Below are 16,942 nucleotides of genomic sequence, written 5' to 3' on the forward strand. Positions count from 1 at the left end.
TAGAGGAGTAAGGTCCCCAGGTGGCTTTTGTGAAATAATGAGGAGAGGTCACAGCTTCCAGAAGAATTCTTCCACTTCCCTGTCTACCTACCTCAGTCACTTGAGGAAGTGCCTGGAAATTCAAGACTAATGAGAGTCTAGACAAAGACAGAACTCACATCTCACCAAGCTTTGCCTGCTATTCACTTGACTATATAGCATGGGAGATGATCCTTGTCACTTGATTTCTCAGGGGGGCCATGTCTGGAGTGAGGAAGTGCTCTTTTTTTCTTTTCTTTTTTTTTTTTTTTTTGGTTTTTCGGGCCACACCCATTTGATGCTCAGGGGTTACTCCTGGCTACATGCTCAGAAATTGCCCCTGGCTTGGGGGGGCCATATGGGACACCGGGGGATCGAACCATGGTCCTTTCCTTGGCTAGCGCTTGCAAGGCAGACACCTTACCTCTAGCGCCACCTCGCCGGCCCTGGAAGTGCTCTTTTCAAGAATGTCAGTTCCTGGGCCCGGAGAGATAGCACAGCGGCATTTGCCTTGCAAGCAGCCGATCCAGGACCAAAGGTGGTTGGTTCGAATCCTGGTGTCCCATATGGTCCCCCGTGCCTGCCAGGAGCAATTTCTGAGCAGACAGCCAGGAGTAACCCCTGAGCACCGCCGGGTGTGGCCCAAAAAACAAAACAAAAAAAAAAAAAAAAAAAAAAAAGAATGTCAGTTCCTAAACCTGATCAGGCTTTTTGGGTCCATTACCTTTTTCACTCAGAAAAGAATTTTAGGAGGAGATGAATAGTGAAGTACAACAAGTTTATTGGGGGAGATAAAGGGAGGGAAGGAGAGAAGGAGATGAAAAATCAAGAAAATGATGAAGGGTCCAGAGTAGAAGGGCACTTGCCTTGCAAGCTGATCTGGATTCAATCCCCAGCATACTAAAGCCTGAGCTATTCCTGAGCCTAGAGCCAGACATAACCCCTAAGTACTGCCAGATATGGCCTCAAAACCAAAAAAAAAAAAAGTGTTCAAGGTCCAGGATAGATTGTATAGCAGGTAGAATGATTACCTTCCAGGCCCGGAGAGATAGCACAGTGGCGTTTGCCTTGCAAGCAGCCGATCCAGGACCAAAGGTGGTTGGTTCAAATCCCGGTGTCCCATATGGTCCCCCGTGCCTGCCAGGAGCTATTTCTGAGCAGACAGCCAGGAGTAACCCCTGAGCATCGCCGGATGTGGCCCAAAAAACAAACAAAAAAAAAGAATGATTACCTTCCATTTACCTTCCATGGAACTGGCCCAGGTTTGATCTCTGGCATCCCAAATTCTCCCCAAATACCATCAAGAGTGATCCCTGAGTGCAGAGCCAGGAGTAACCCCTGAGCATCACCAGGTGTGGCCCAAAAACAAACAAGCCAAAAAATGCAATCAAGAGAAACAGAGACATCTCCAAAGTGGAAGAAGCAAATACACCTCCCAAGCAGAGTTCTGTTGCTAGGATGGTTGCCTTTGGTCTTCTTTTGATATTCCTCAAAGTGGAGGAGCCAGTCCTCAAGGGGATGGGGGTAAGGACCAGGCCTGGAATTCTGAAATTCTGTACCTCTGTGGTTTTTCCAGGCTCCTGAGAAGGATCTTTTGCTTCAGAGGTGTCCATGAAATACCAGGTTTCAGACACTTTGGGGCATCACCCCCCATTCATGTCTTCCTTCCTGCAACAATTCCCTATCCCCAGTTTAGGTGTGGCTTTTCTCCCACTGCCTGCTGACCTTACAAACAGGACTGAGACTTTTACTTATATTCTTCCTTATTCATGAGCCAAATTTTTCTTTTTTTTTTTTTTTTTTTTTTTTGGTTTATGGGTCACACCTGGCAGTGCTCAGGGGTTACTCCTCCTGGCTCTATGCTCAGAAATCACTCTTGGCAGACTCAGGGGACCATATGGGATACTGGGATTTGAACCACCATCCTTTGGCATGCAAGGCAAATGCCCTATCTCCATGCTATTTCTCCGGCCCTGATGAACCAGTTTTATCTGCTTCATTATTACTCAGGTGACCTGTTGTAGAAAAGGCAAAAGCCCTGCCCAAGCCTTCAGGTCAAATCCCTTCTTTCTTTTCTCACATGGGCCTCATCCCTGGCATTTCAGATGGTCATTGAGCTGCTGTATATTGAACACCACCATCTGTAGAATTTGTCTCTGCAGTGCTGCATGAGCTCTTCCAGTCTCCCTGTGGGGTGCATCCTCCTTTCAAGGGAGAAAATGGGTACCCAGCTGTAAAATGGCACCCAGCTATTAACCCAAAATAAAGGTGTTTCCTCATCTTCCACTTTACTGTAAACCTCTTCCTTTAACATGTAAAAGGCCACTTAGTCTACCCTGCCCCAGCTGATTGGATAGGTATTGGTTTAATGAAGAGAGGCAATTCTGGCTTTTGGCTCAGGCAGAAGGCATGAGGCCAAAAGCCATGCACAACATGATTCTTTCCTGACTGGTTTGGCTTATTAATCTTTTGTGGCTACCCTACCTGCTTCAGACCCATCTGTCTGGGGTTGGAGATAGTGCGTGGGGTGATCTCACAAACTGTGGGCTTTTATTTTATAACTGGTGCTTAAACAGAGACCCAGGACCCAGAGACCTGAGAAGACCCCAACAATCGAGTTTTTTGACCCTCTGGTGAATAACTACCATCATGGCCTTCTTGAACTGGACTGAGTGTGTTGTGCCCTTCACTAAAATATTGGTGCACAGAGAACCCTGTTCTGAGCAGAAAAGAGACCCCCTCAGGTGGGTCAGAAGTAGGCAATGAATGGGAGAGAGCTGAGATTCTGAGTAGCCTCCCAAAGGCCGAAGCCCACCACCTTTCTTCTACCAAAAGTGCTTTGTGCAAGGACCTAAGCTCCCTAACCTGAAGCAGCTTATTGAGGTCACTAATGGATGGGGTAGAAGCCAAAGAAAAAGCTCCATTTGAGGGGGACCAACAGCAGGAGATGAGCGGGCCCCCCCCCCCCACTCAGTTTCCAGGAACCGAAGACCTTTTCATCCCAGTTCCAGAAGACCTAAGCAGGGGCTAGAGCAATAGCACAAGCAGTAAGGTCTTTGCCTTGCATGTGGTCAACATAGGTTCGAATCCTGGCATCCCATATGGCCCCTGGAGCCTGCCAGGGCTGACTTCTGAGAGCAGAGCCAGGAGTAACCCCTGAGCACTGCCGGGTGTGGCCCAAAAACAAAAACAAAAAAAAAAGAAGGAGGAGGAGGAGGAAGAGATTTTTTCTCTTAGAAAGAGGAAGATAGGGCCTGGAGAGATAGCACAGTAGCGTTTGCCTTGCAAGCAGCCGATCCAGGACCAAAGGTGGTTGGTTCAAATCCCGGTGTCCTATATGGTCCCCCGTGCCTGCCAGGAGCTATTTCTGAGCAGACAGCCAGGAGTAATCCCTGAGCACCGCCGGGTGTGGCCCAAAAACCAAATAAAAAAAAAAAAAAAAAAAGAAAGAGGAAGATAGGAGGAGGATGCCTTTGTTTTGGATTAATAGCTGGGCATCATCTTACACCCAGACTGTAAGTCATGGGCCCAAGTGCCCGCCTGTGTGTCCATTCTTGAAAGAATAAGCCTGTTTTTCCTTGCCAGATGCTGCAAGCAGCTCCATTGTTGTTGTCTATTCCACATGTTGAACATTCCTGCAAATTCCAGTGCTCTTTCTGGAACTGGAACTTAACAATTTCCCAAGGGCCTGATTCTGTTCCAGACCTTAAGTCCAGGAAACCAATGGGGAATATCTAGGGAAGGTCAGACAGAGAACACAACAGGCTCTGAATGAGACAGACTGCCCTGTGAATCATCCGTCTCTGCAGCATTCTTGTCACATGACAAGTAACACCAAGACCCTGTTTTCCTATAAAAACCCACAAACTGAACCACTCTGAACTAAGCCATACTAAAGTTCCCTCCATACTGAGGAGTTTCTTTCTCTTCTACTTTGCAATAAACTTTTCTATTTTCTAATTCTGAGGCTTTCTAATTGTAAGGCTTCTTTATACTCAGTATTTCTTCCGAGGAAGGAAGGAAAGAAGCCCATATGGGCTGTTCCCCTTCTCACTTTTGCTATAATGACACGTTGCATACCCAATGATCTTTCAAACTCTGGTCTCCAGAAGCTGTATGTTAATTATCTGATATAGAATATAATTCCCGGGGCCGGCGAGGTGGCGCTAGAGGTAAGGTGTCTGCCTTGCAAGTGCTAGCCAAGGATCAGGACCGTGGCTTCATCCCTCAGCATCCCATATGGTCCCCCCAAGCCAGGGGCAATTTCTGAGCACTTAGCCAGGAGTAACCCCTGAGCATCAAATGAGTGTGGCCTGAAAAAGCAAAAAATAAATAAATAAATAAATAAATAAATAAATAAATATAATTCCCTTTTATCTATTGGAGAGAGAAAGCTCTGATTAATGATCCAAAGATCATTTTCCTACCTCGAGACAAAACCCAAACACACAGGTGTTAGCCCTTCACAGCTTAGCCTATCATTCTTTATCTGTGGAGTGTTTTTTTTTTTTTTTTTTTTGGTTTTTGGGTCACACCCGGCATTGCTCAGGGGTTATTCCTGGCTCTATGCTCAGAAATCACTCCTGGCAGGCTCAGGAGACCATATGGGATGCCGGGACTTGAACCACCAACCTTTTGCATGAAAGGCAAATGCCTTACCTCCAGGCTATCTCTCTGGCCCCTGTGGAGTGTTTTCATACACTTGTAAATCACTTTTTCCTTTCACCTTTTCTGGGTTAATTAGCACAAATACCCTTAATTAGGCCAACCCTGACCCTCAGGTGATTTACATTAAACTCTGGCTAATAAAAGTGGCAGGGAAAGCAGCAGAGGGCGAGTAGCTTAACTGGCTCAGTAAGATCTAAGAGGCTGCCCAATACCCCCGGCCAAAATGCACTTTCTCCTGTGATTCTGTCATATATCATGTGCACCGATTTTTGCTGCCCACCCATCCATTCCAGGGTCTGCACAAACAGAAACAGGGTGAATACTGCAAATTGCAAACAGCTGAAAGCAAGGTGCAGGCAGTAGCCGCCAACTCCAAGAAAACCAGTGAATATCACAATTAACCCCACAGTGGAGGGCACTTTTTTAGGGTGGTTGAACCACATCTGGCAGCGCTTAGGGATTACTCCTGACTCTGCGTTCAGAAAATACTCCTGGCAGGATCGGGGGACAATATGGGATGCCTAGGACCAAACCTGGGGAGTGTGCTGGGCTATTGCTCGGGCCCAAGAGGGCACTTATTTTAATGGGGGCATTTCAAAATGCCCAGAGTAGTCTCTGATTAGCAGTAAATGTGTCAGTAGAGTAGTGGGGGAGAGAATGCTTACTTGCAAATATAAGCTCCACTTTATAGAGAAAGCTCAGAGAGGGTTCTGACTGGCCCAGGGAAATAAAGCAGGGCAGGTGAAAGCTGGGGATGGGGATGGCCCCCAATGTATTCTCTCAAGTGAACACAGTGGTTGCCAGAGGGTTGTGAGATGACTCCACTCTAGAGGTCGACTCTGGTTGGAAAGGAAAGATTAGGCAGACCCCCACCAGCAGACAGACCCTGGGGACCACAGCGAAGCAGCACGGGGGTGCGACTGCAGTTCCAATTGTGACCGCGCAGGGGTGCCAGAGGCAAAGACTCCATCGGGGAGCTGCTTTGTTCCTCCTCTGGGCGCCGCTGGGATGTCAGGGGTACCCTCGGGTCAGCCTGGTGCAAGGTGGGTTTTCTGAGCCTCCAGCAGATTGTATCCCGGCCAGATTCCTCCTCCACACCCTGATCAGACCACTGGTGTGATTCGAGGAGTCCTCCAAATGGAGTTTTCTTTATTTTATTTTATTTTTTTTCTGGTTTTGGGGCCACACCCCATGTTACTCCAGGCACTGGACTCAGGCATCACTCTTGGCCGTGTCTGGGATCAAATTTGGATCAGTCACATGCAAGACAAGCAAGCCCTCACGATTGCTCCAGCCCAAGGAAGGGAATGCTGCAGTGGGAAACTGAGTCAATGTGCACTTAACTTGCCATTGAGGTCTTCTCTCCCTTCATTGAGGGGACCTCAGGTCTCTAAACACTCTGCATTCTTGTCTGGACAATAAACATGCTTTAAACCTGCGCGAAAGGACTCCAGGGCTCCTCACATAGTCAGCAACGCTTGCCCAAGAAGGGCTGCAGGACCTGATGTTCTAGGACAGTTTCCTGTGGCCAAGCACCGACAGGGTGCTCAACCCCAGCTCCACCTATGCAGGATCGCTTGTTCTATCATAGCAGTCCTGGGCCAGGAGGATAGCACAAGGATAAAGATGTTTGCCTTGCAAACCACTGACCCTGGATCTATACCCGGCAACCCATATGGCTCCATGAGCCCTACCAAGACTAATCCTGAGAGCAGAGGCAGAAATAAGCCTAGAGCACCTTCCAGATATGGCCCAGGTCAGTCCAGCCTCATCTGCTTACATGAGAAAGGGTTGAGGGGCAAAAAGGGGAGATGAGGTTAGAAGTCAAGAGAAGGGAAAAGAATATTGGGAAACTGGTGCCAGAGTGATAGTAAAGTGGGAAGGGCACTTGCCTTGCACATGGTCAACCCAGGTTCGATCCCTGGCATCCCATATGGTTCCCCAAGCCCCATCTGGAATGATCCCTGAGCACTGCTGGATGTGAGCCTTTCTCCACACAAAAAAAGAAGGGCAAGACCTTTATTCCCCGGATTTCAACTCTCCTCATCTGAAGGGTACAAAGCCTCCTCTGTGGAGGCCTCCCTGATTTTTTGTTTTGTTTTGTTTTGTTTTGTTTTTTTGTTTTTGGGCCACACCCGGCGGTACTCAGGGGTTACTCCTGGCTGTCTGCTCATAAATAGCTCCTGGCAGGCACGGGGGACCATATGGGACACCGGGATTTGAACCAACCACCTTTGGTCCTGGATCGGCTGCTTGCAAGGCAAATGCCGCTGTACTATCTCTCCGGGCCGGCCTCCCTGATTGTTCCAACCCAAAATGCTGATGTTTCCGGAGGGTAGCAGAGCCCTGGAGTCAGGAGGGTTACTTGTTTTACACCTGTCTCCCCCACACTCAGCCCAAGTTCTGCCAAAATTACAGAACTCCTCAGGGCAGATCTGATAGTTGATTCAGCCATGAATTCATTCAAATACTAGGCCTGATAAGGCTTGTCACACGGACACTCAAGTTCATCTGGAATGAATAAGCATGAACAGACAGCAAAGTTACAAAAATAAGAGCAGTGAAGTGGGGAAATGGGCCCCTAGGAATCAGTTGAAATAAACTGATGAGTTATCAGACTGTTTTTAATGTCCATACACTTTCTATTCAGCAACTTTATTTCTAGGAATCCACACCACAGAAGTGACAGCAGTGATGGGGCAAAGATAAATGCCCAGGGACATTTGGCTCCAGGTTTGTTTCTAATTGTACCAAGACCTGGCCCCAACCCAAAAGCCTCTCGGTATGGGGAGAGTAAAAGAAGCAGAGCATACAGTAGAATGAGCTGAGCTGTGGTTAGAAAAAAAAAATGAGTGTGTGAGTGCTGAGGTACCTAAGAGATAACAAGAGACAGGACAGGAAGCTACATCTGAGTCTATTTCTTAAAAAAAAAAAAATTGTGGGGCCGGAGAGATAGCATGGGAGGTAAGGCATTTACCTTTCATGCAGAAGGTCATCGGTTCAAATCCCGGTGTCCCATATGGTCCCCCGTGCATGCCAGGAGCAATTTCTGAGCGCGGAGCCAGGAAAAACCCCTGAGCACTGCCGGGTGTGACCCAAAAACCACAAAAAAAAAAAAAAAATTGTGTATCCTCTTCTGATCCCTAAGCACAGAGCCAGAATTAAGCCTTGACATAATTGGGTATAACCCAGAGAAAACACACACACACACACACACACACACACACACACACACACCTTTTCTTTCCTTAGTTTTCTAATTGCTTGCCCATTTAATACTCTTTTCATTTGATTTTTGTTTGGGGACCACACCCACTGGTACTCTTACTCTGAGTTCAACGGTCATCCCTGGTGAGCTCAGGGGGGACGGGGGACTCTATGTGGTGCCTAGGATGGAATCAGGTCATCAGTTTGCAGGCAAAAGTACCTGCTTTGTTTTGGCTTGTACCATCTCTAGCCCCATGTAAATGTCCTTTTCAAAAACTATTGATTTCTAATGTGCAGTAGCTCTTTTTTTTTTTTTTTTTTTTTTTTTTTGGTTTTTGGGCCACACCCGGCAGTGCTCAGGGGTTACTCCTGGCTGTCTGCTCAGAAATAGCTCCTGGCAGGCACGGGGGACCATATGGGACACCGGGATTGGAACCAACCACCTTTGGTCCTGGATTGGCTGCTTGCAAGGCAAATGCCGCTGTGCTATCTCTCCGGGCCCAGCTCTTTATCTGAATTTGTTACAAATTCTTTTTTGCAGTGTGTAGCTCAGATTTCATTTTTGTTTTTACTAGTTTTCTCCCTTCAGGTTTTTCTTTGGTATTTTTGGGCTTTTTGGTGCCAGGATCAACCCAGGGTCTTACTAAACCACATCCCTGGCTCTTGGATTTTTACGTTGTTTTTTTTTTTTTTCCATCCTTCTACTTTATCAGTCTTCTACAGTAAGACTTCTGATTTGGGTATGAGACAGTCCTTTCCTTTTTCAGAACTTTCCAGTTAATGTTAAATGTTGCTTTTTCCAAAAGAAAAGTAGTCTCATTTTCAGTAGGTTGAAAGAACTTCCTGCTAACAGACCCCAGAGGCAAAGCCCAGCAATGTTGTGGCTATACATGGTCCCCCCTTTCTGAGGTCATGGACACTTGCTGAGAGGTGGGAGTGCTGCCTTGCCTGGGACTCAACCCCACAGTCGCCTATGGGGAGGACACCCCCAGTCCAGCAAGGGCAGCCCTGTGGTTGGGCAGAGGGTGAGCAGAGGAGAGAGGAGCAGGACTAAAGGAGACACTATGGAGTAAAACCTCCTGGAAGGAAACATTCCTTGGAGCCCAGGAGAGGGGCCAGAGGGCCGTCAAAGCCCTAATTCACGAGTAGACTTCACAGAGCAGTGCCTTGTTCAAGACACTAAATGCAGTCAAGACTTTGCCAAGAAAATTCCACTGGCCTGACAGCCTTAGAAGGAGCTGGGGTCCCTGGCTCCTGAGGAGGTTTGGGCAGGACAGGCTCCTTCAGGTTCCTCCCCAACACAGCTCTGGTTTCTCTTCTTTCCCAGGCCCCCACTCAGTAGCTACATACCACTCCTGATCCAGGCAGTTGTCCCAAAGGGCCTCCAGCTGCCCTAAGTAACAAGCAAGAGGGGAACATTTACTCAGTGTGGCTCTGGATAGCCTACTCTGCATCAGCTGTTCCTTAGGCCAAGCTCCTGGGGCCAGAGCAGTGGTGCAAGTGGTAGGGCATTTGCCTTGCACGTGCTGACCTACGACAGACCTAGGTTAGATCCCCCGGCGCCCCATATGATCCCCCAAGTCAGGAGCAATTTCTGAGTGCATAGCCAGGAGAAACTCCTGAGCATCACCAGGTGTGCCCCCCCCCAAAAAAAAATAGAATAGCTCTCTTGGGGATACAGAGATAGTGTAGTGGATAAGACACTTGCTTTGCACATGGTCAACCCAGGTTAGATCCCTGGCACTACTTAAGTCCCCTTAGCCCTGCAAGAGTGATCGCTGCTGAGTGTGGCCCAAAACAAATCAAAAACAGGCCTCCGGTAATAAAGATAATGTTAAAAGAGCAACTTCCACAAATATTTGAATGTATATGTAATATTTCTACTGTATGTGCAAATGTTATGTAAATTTTATGCAAACAAAATGTGGGTGAATTTTTTTCTGGTTTTGGGGCCACACCCAACAGTGCTGAGGGGTTACTCCTGGCTCTATGCTCAGAAATCAATCCTGACAGGCTCTGGGGACCATGCGGGATGCCAGGGATTAAACCTGGGTCCATTCTGGGTCATCTGCATACAAGGCAAACGCCCTACTGCTGTGCTATTGCTCTAGCCCCTACAAACAAAATATTCATAAACACCAATAGGGAAACACAGAGTAAAAGAACTGAGACAGGAACTAGGAAGGCCAAGGAAGGAGGCTTTGCTGGGGCTTCCATCTGCCCCACAGTCTGACTCAACCTGGGGCAGGGGGCATGCCAGGATGCAGAATAAACACAGCGGGGTTTATCCCACTGCTCCCTCCTTGGAATGCCTCAGTGACTCCTGTCTGTCAAATGTCCCTCGGAACGGTGCCCTTTCCATTCCAGAAGCCTCTTCTCTGCTCCCTACTCAAGACTGGAAATAATCTGTGCCCTGACACCTCACTCTTTCTGGGGATTGCTCCCCAGACCCTCATATAAGGGTCAGAGTGATAGCATAGCAGGCATATAGCCCTAATTAAGCTGCATCTGGGAGGCTGGAAGGCTGGAAAAGACCTTGATCTAACTAAAGAAGCCAAGGGCTAGGAACAGAGTGAGCAGAGAGCAGAGAAGTGCTACTCAAGAGTGAGGGTATGGAATGAGAATATAGTGGACAAGATGCTTGCCTTGTAGGCAGCCAACCCAGTTTGATCCACGGCAACACATATGCCCCCCTAGATCACCACCAGCAGTGATTCCTGAGTGCAGAGGCAGGAATAACCCCTGAGCACAGCAGGATGTAGCCCCAAAACAAACAAACAAAACTAAGAGTGAGCATGGGGGCTGAAACAATAGAATAGAGGGTAAGGCACTTACCTAGAACATGGCCAACCTGAATATGATTCCGGCATCCCATAAGGTACCCTGAGCCTACCAGGAGTGATCCCTGAATGCAGAGCCAGGAGTAAGCTCTGAACATCACTAGATGTGGGCACCCCCAAAATATGCAATTGCAGAGGTAAAGGCTTAACTTTGTCCTAGAAGTGGGGTTAGCAGCTAAAGGGCTCCAAGACTGAGCCAGTCTTTATTGCTCCAGCTGCTTAAGACCAGAATTCAAGTACCAAGGGTTAAAATGGGGGCCCAGTGGGTGGTTATTGCTGACTCAGGTGATGTGAGAAACAACAGCAGAGACCAGAGGGGCACAGATGAGAGGATAGGACAGAATATGGAATATTAGAGGGTCAATAGAATTCAAGGATTGTACCTTCAGGACTCAGCCAGGCTTCTAGGATCCTGGTGGCAGTTTCCTCTCTTTTCTGCAGGCCTGGAGGACCACCAGACCTCAAACAACTTACAGCCCTCCACTTGGGGCTATTTCTGCTGGTTCCAAATCAGGGTCAGGAGTGAACTCAGCCCTTGAGCACTGGGGAGAGACTAAGCCATAGTCTTAGGCAACTGCAGGGTACTTTCCAGGTAGCCCTAGACCCATGCTCTGTTCCCAGGCCCAGGAGCCACTCAGACCAAAGAGACCCTGTTTCCTCTTCCATCTCTAGTTCCCCATTCTTTCTCTCAGCCTTGTGCAAAGGAAGCCTGAAGGGGGTGACCCCTTCCTCTAAGCTCTCACCAGCCTTTGTCTCTTCTCCCCCAACAGCCTCATATCGATTCTCTGCTCAGTTCTAGGTCAGTCTAGACATAGGAACTGAGCAAAGGGACAGGGACGGACAACTGATAGTGTCCCAGTGGTTTAGGAGCATCCCAGAGCACCTTCCTTCCTAGGACCACTAGGGTCTCTGGCTCTGAGATCTGCTTTTTAGAGTAGGTTTTGGAGAAGCCAGAGCAATAGCATAGCAGTAGGGCCTTTGACTTGCACATGGCCGACCAGGGATGGACCCAGGTTTGATCCCCAGCATCCCATAGGGTCCTCCAAGCCTGTCAGGAGTGATTTCTGAGCACAGAGCCAGGTGTGACCCAAAAACCCAAAAAAAATTTAAAAATTAAAAAAGAACAGAGTGGGTTCTGGAGAACCAGCTATCACCCACACATGAACTGGAGCTGTTGCCTGGCTTCTCCAATCTGTTCCGTCTACTGACCTTGGTCACCCTGGCACTCTGGAAGCCCATCTTAGTACTCAATTACCTGCAGTAACTGACTTAACCCAGGGACTGACCCACAGGACATACTCCACAAAAGGCAGTGTTTTAAATATGCTCTATCTGCAAGTAGAGAATCTGAGGCCCAGAGAGGAATGAAACGTGGTTAAGGCCATCTGGCAGGGAGATAGAGCCAGGATCCCTGTGTCCTTCTCACATTCATCTACCCTCCCCTGTATTTCTTTCTCCCCTGACTGAGAGGACAGTCCAATGCAGGTGTTCAGTCAGAAGCCAAGAATTGACACCATGAGAGGCCCCAAGAGCTGGGGAGGCATCAGCAACATTTGAGATGCAAAGATGAATTAAATGCAAAAATGAATTATGGGCTGGAGAGAGCGTAGAGGTGGCCAATTCAACACCATATGTGGTTCCCTGAACACCACCAGGGGTCACTCATGAGCACAGAGCCAGGAATAGTCAGTCCCTCAGCAGTCATCGGATGTGGCTTTTAAAACCACACAAAAAATAAATGTAAAGATAGATACAATGCAGAGAGGAGTCAGATATTGTATCATCCACAGAGACTTCCCTGTATGGAACTGGGACCCAGGGTTCTTGGGACAGAGCACCTCTCCCTACAGAGTTTCTGGGCAGCTTCCAGGTGGGATGACACCTGGATTCCTGTATATCACAGGCTCCTTAACAGGTATGACATATCTGAATTCTGACAACAAACTATGTCTCAATCATTCTGGTCAGGCTTTGCATGCAGAGCACCAGGTTCCCAAGCATGCCCCCATGAAACAAACTTAAGAAATTGTGTTTTGGGGCCAGAGCAATAGCACAGCATGAGGATGACCTGGGATGAACCTGGGTTCAATCTCCAGCATCCCATATGCTCCCCTGAGCTTAAGAGGAGCAATTTCTGAGCGCAGAGCCAGGAGTAACCCCTGAGCACCGCCAGGTGTGGCCCAAAAAAACAAACAAAAATGTTTCTGTTTTGCTATTAGAACAGAGAATTAAGTCCTCATGGAACCCAGTCCTTGGCGCCTAAATGTCTCACAGCCAGACAATGGACCTCAAAAATCCATGTTACTTCACACATCCCAAGTTTGACAGAGTCCCCTTTATGTCATACACACACACACACACACACACACACACACACACACACACATCATATATGCACATGCTTCTATCACAGCTATTTGTTGTGTTTTGTTTTGGGGCATCCTAAGGGCTTACTCCTGGCTCTTACTTAGGAGACATTATGATATGACTGAGTCCAAATCTAGGTTAAACGCATACAAGACAAGTGCCCTACATGCTGTACTGTCTCTCCAGCAGCTGCTGTCCCAACTTTGTCACAGACATAACACCAGCCTACAGCTAAGGGCCACCTACTCTTAGTCAGTAGATGACTTAGTGACTATTTCCCTTCCTGTGACAATCCCCATCACAGGCTACAAACACATCTGGTAGGAACTTTTGATTCCTCAGAGAAAGATCTTGCCTTACAGAGGTCAGCATGAAGGGCAAGGTTGGGTCTAAGTGGCCTCACTCACAGTTCTACATGTAGCTCATGTGTCTCTAACAAGCATGCAATTCTTAGATATGATGCTTCTGCTCCTGCATATGCAGCTCTGCAAGCTGAGTGAGCTCTGGCTGCAGGCTTGCCAGTCCCCAGGCTGTAGACTTTTGGTTTCATTTTTGAGCAAAGAAACAAGTACTGCCCTTCATCCATGGGGCCCTTCACACTCTCCTCCCTCTGTCCTTCCTTCCATCTCCCTATGGATGGGAAGGCAATGGTCCTTGGCTCTGCAAGAAAGGGAAAGGGAGAGCAAGCCTCACTAAGTTTTAGGCTGGGGTCCCTGGTTGAGCTCTGAGTGGGAGGAAGGGGCTCCCCAAGTCGTCAGTGTCCCAAAATTCACATGCCCCTTCCTGTAAGCACTCTGGGGCCCTCTGGGCCATTCGGGCCACTTGGCCTCTCTTCCATCCTGTTACAAGAAGTAAAATAATGGGTGGTGATATCTGAGGCCCCCAGTGCCTGACCTGGAAGTCTGAGAGACAGCTCAGTGAGGCTCAGCCCCTGGTTCCCCTTTCTTTTGAAAGCAAGCAGGTTCAGATAGGGGTCTTCCTCCAAAGGCTTCGCGACCTGAGATGAGTCCCTTAACCTCTTTAGCCTTCATTTTCCTACCCCATAAAATAGGGGTGCCTATGAGGATGAATACTCTGAAAGGCTGTGGTCCCATATTGCAGCCCCAAAGTCGTCCCCCCCCCCCATACAAGATGTGGCCACTGCCTAGACTTTGGTTCAATGCAGGAAACCCACCTGGTTTCCCCTGGCCTGGCCACCAAACACCTGACCCAATGAACACCTGGGCCCCCATCTCTACTCAACCACACGTCAGAATATGGCTGGGGACTAGGTGCTAAGAGACCCAATGAGCCCAATTCCTAAGCCTGCCAGGCCCTCTGTCTGCCCAGGCCACCCCAAGTTACCCAACACCCCAACCTCCATGCCTGAGTCTCTCCGCTGAGTCACTCCTTCTCCCCTGTGCATTGTTCAGACCCAGCTCGAATGTCACTTCCTGGGAGTCTTTCCCTTGACCCTCCATGGGGCAAATAATAGCCTTCCTGGGGCTTCCTGGGCTCAGAGTTAGGCCTGTGACAGGGAGACCAATCTCCCTACAAGGGGCAGAACTCAGTCAACTCTTCAGCACCATGGGTTCAGTAAGCAGGTGTCCCCAACCCCACATTCACACACACGCCCACCAACCAGCCCTGCTGCACCCACCACTCCTTCCTTCCTCCAGCTTGTGGCTCTTTCCGGTGGCTCTTGAAGTTCACGCCCCATGGATGCTGAATGTCCACGGCTTATTGGACAGTCAATGATAATTGACATGCCTCAAGGCTAGTAACTGACCTAGTCCTTCCCAGAGGCACCTGCCTTGTGATCCATCTTTGGTCCAGGGCCTCTTGCCAGCCTATGTATCCTGATTAGGACCTCTCCCCTGGCCCTAAGGCAGAGGCTCTGTCATAGGTGCGGTCTGTTAAGGATATGGTCATGCCACATAGAAATAGAAATGGCTTCTGTTCACCCACAAGAACGAGACTTCCCCTACGGGAAGGGGTGGATGTTGGGGCACCCCTCTGGCCCCTCAAACATTGCTGCAAGGCAAGTTGGCTGCAGCAGCAGCTCACTCTACAGCCTCGGGGCTGAGCGGTTTGCTGCCATGTTTTTCTCCTGAGCCCCACACAGCAAGATTGGGACAAAGCAATGGAGGCAACTGTCCCCAATATTAACATTACCAGTTCTTTTCTATGGATTGGGGATTTGCTCAAGGGTATCTTTGGGTGATCCTAAGGGCTCTGCAATGCCAAGAATGGAATTTGTGACTCCTGCAGGTGACGTAAACACACTTCTTGTTGGAATATATATGGTGGCCTCTTGAGTATATATTCAAGTTGGCCACCCAGCACCTGAAAGCCCGTGCCATATACGAGGAATTCCTCCCCCTACAACAGCGCTGAGTGGGCCTCACAGGCCTCTGCATTCCCTGTAGCTAGGGCAGGACCTGTGAGCAGGCCTGACCAAACAGAACACACCAGCTCTGGCTAGGGCTGGGCTTGTGAGCAAGTCTGGACAATCAGAACTCTCTAACGCTGGTAGGTCTGGCCAATCCGAATGCCTGTCCTGGAGATGGCACTGTTCCACAGAGTACATCATGTTTTGAGCCCCCAGTGGACTTCCAGCAGCCAAAGCATCATTCACAGCAGGGAGGAGTGGCTGTTGGAGCCAGTGTTTGCACCTGATGATCGCAGGCCCTGTTGCTCTGAGGAAGAAATCCTGTTGCCTGCCTGCAGGTGGGAATGTCTGCTGCTCCCTGACCCCCAGGCCAATGAGGTGGCAGAACCTAGAAATGATAAGAGAGTTTGAGGTAGGGTGACTTTCTCAGATGGTCCCTGAGTGGCCTCAAGGGCCTCTTCCTCATTTCCCACCTCCTCATCCCAATGTTCCAGATTTTTGCAGCTGTGTTTCCTGCCTAGACATTAGACACAGCTCCTCCATAATCCTCCTGCTTCCTCTCTTCCTAATTACCATCTCTTATTCAGGAGTCAGAGTGAGTTTCCAGCTCACAGCATCAATGGCCTCACACCCTCTCTTATTTTTGGTTTGGGGCCAGGCCTGGCAGTTCTCAAAGATTATTCCTGGCTCTGGGCTCACGAATGCACTTGGTAGTGCTCTTAGGACCATGCAGTGTGGAGACCAAACCTGTGTTCTCTTCATGCAAAACAAGTGATCAACACATTGAACTCTCATTTGTGTGTGTGTGTGTGTGTGTGTGTGTGTGTGTGTGTGTGTGTGTGTGTGTGTGTGTTTGGGCTACACTCACCTGTGCTGAGGGCTTATTTCTGCCTCTGAACTCAGGGCTCACACTAGGCAGTGCCTGGGATCAAACCCAGGTTGGCTGTGTGCAAGGCAAACACCCTACCTGCCGTATTATCTCTCCAGCCACATTCTTTTGAGTTTTTTGTTTGTTTGTTTGTTTGTTTGAAGTATGAGGGAGAGAGTTGAGCTGTAACTGGTGGGTGCTCAGGGCTTACTTCTGACTCCCTCCTAGCAGGGCTTCAGGAAGTATATGGGGTGCCAGGGAATGAACCCAAGTCTGCCTCATGTCTTGCCCATTATACTCTCTTGTTCATTCCTTTTCTGTTTGTTTTTGGGTTACACCTGGCTGTGCTCAGGGATTATTCTAGGTTCTATACTCAAGAGATCATATGGAATGCCAGAGATCAAACACAGGTCAGCAAAGCAAATATGCCCACTGTACTACCACTATGGCACCGACCTGCCATTCCTTCTTTTTTGTTTGCTTGTTTATGGGCCACACCTGATTGTGTTCAGGGGTTATTCCTGGCTCTACGTTCAGGGGTCATTCCTGGCAGTTCTTGGGGGATCATATGGGATGCCAGGGATCTAACCTAGGTCAGCCACA

The 16,942-nt window shown here is 48.8% G+C and overlaps 1 protein-coding gene across 1 annotated transcript in view; it reads right to left on the minus strand.

The window, feature by feature from the left end:
- The window catches only part of ANKDD1A (ankyrin repeat and death domain containing 1A), a 53,937-nt gene extending 41,965 nt beyond the window's left edge, over nucleotides 1–11,972 (minus strand). The window contains exon 1 of the mRNA XM_049782894.1: nucleotides 11,943–11,972. Coding sequence (XP_049638851.1) covers nucleotides 11,943–11,972 — 30 coding nt within the window. The remainder of the gene's footprint in view (nucleotides 1–11,942) is intronic.
- Between the last annotated feature and the right edge of the window lie 4,970 nt (nucleotides 11,973–16,942).

Source organism: Suncus etruscus, chromosome 1 (genome assembly GCF_024139225.1).
Source record: "Suncus etruscus isolate mSunEtr1 chromosome 1, mSunEtr1.pri.cur, whole genome shotgun sequence".
NCBI classification, from domain to species: domain Eukaryota; kingdom Metazoa; phylum Chordata; class Mammalia; order Eulipotyphla; family Soricidae; genus Suncus; species Suncus etruscus.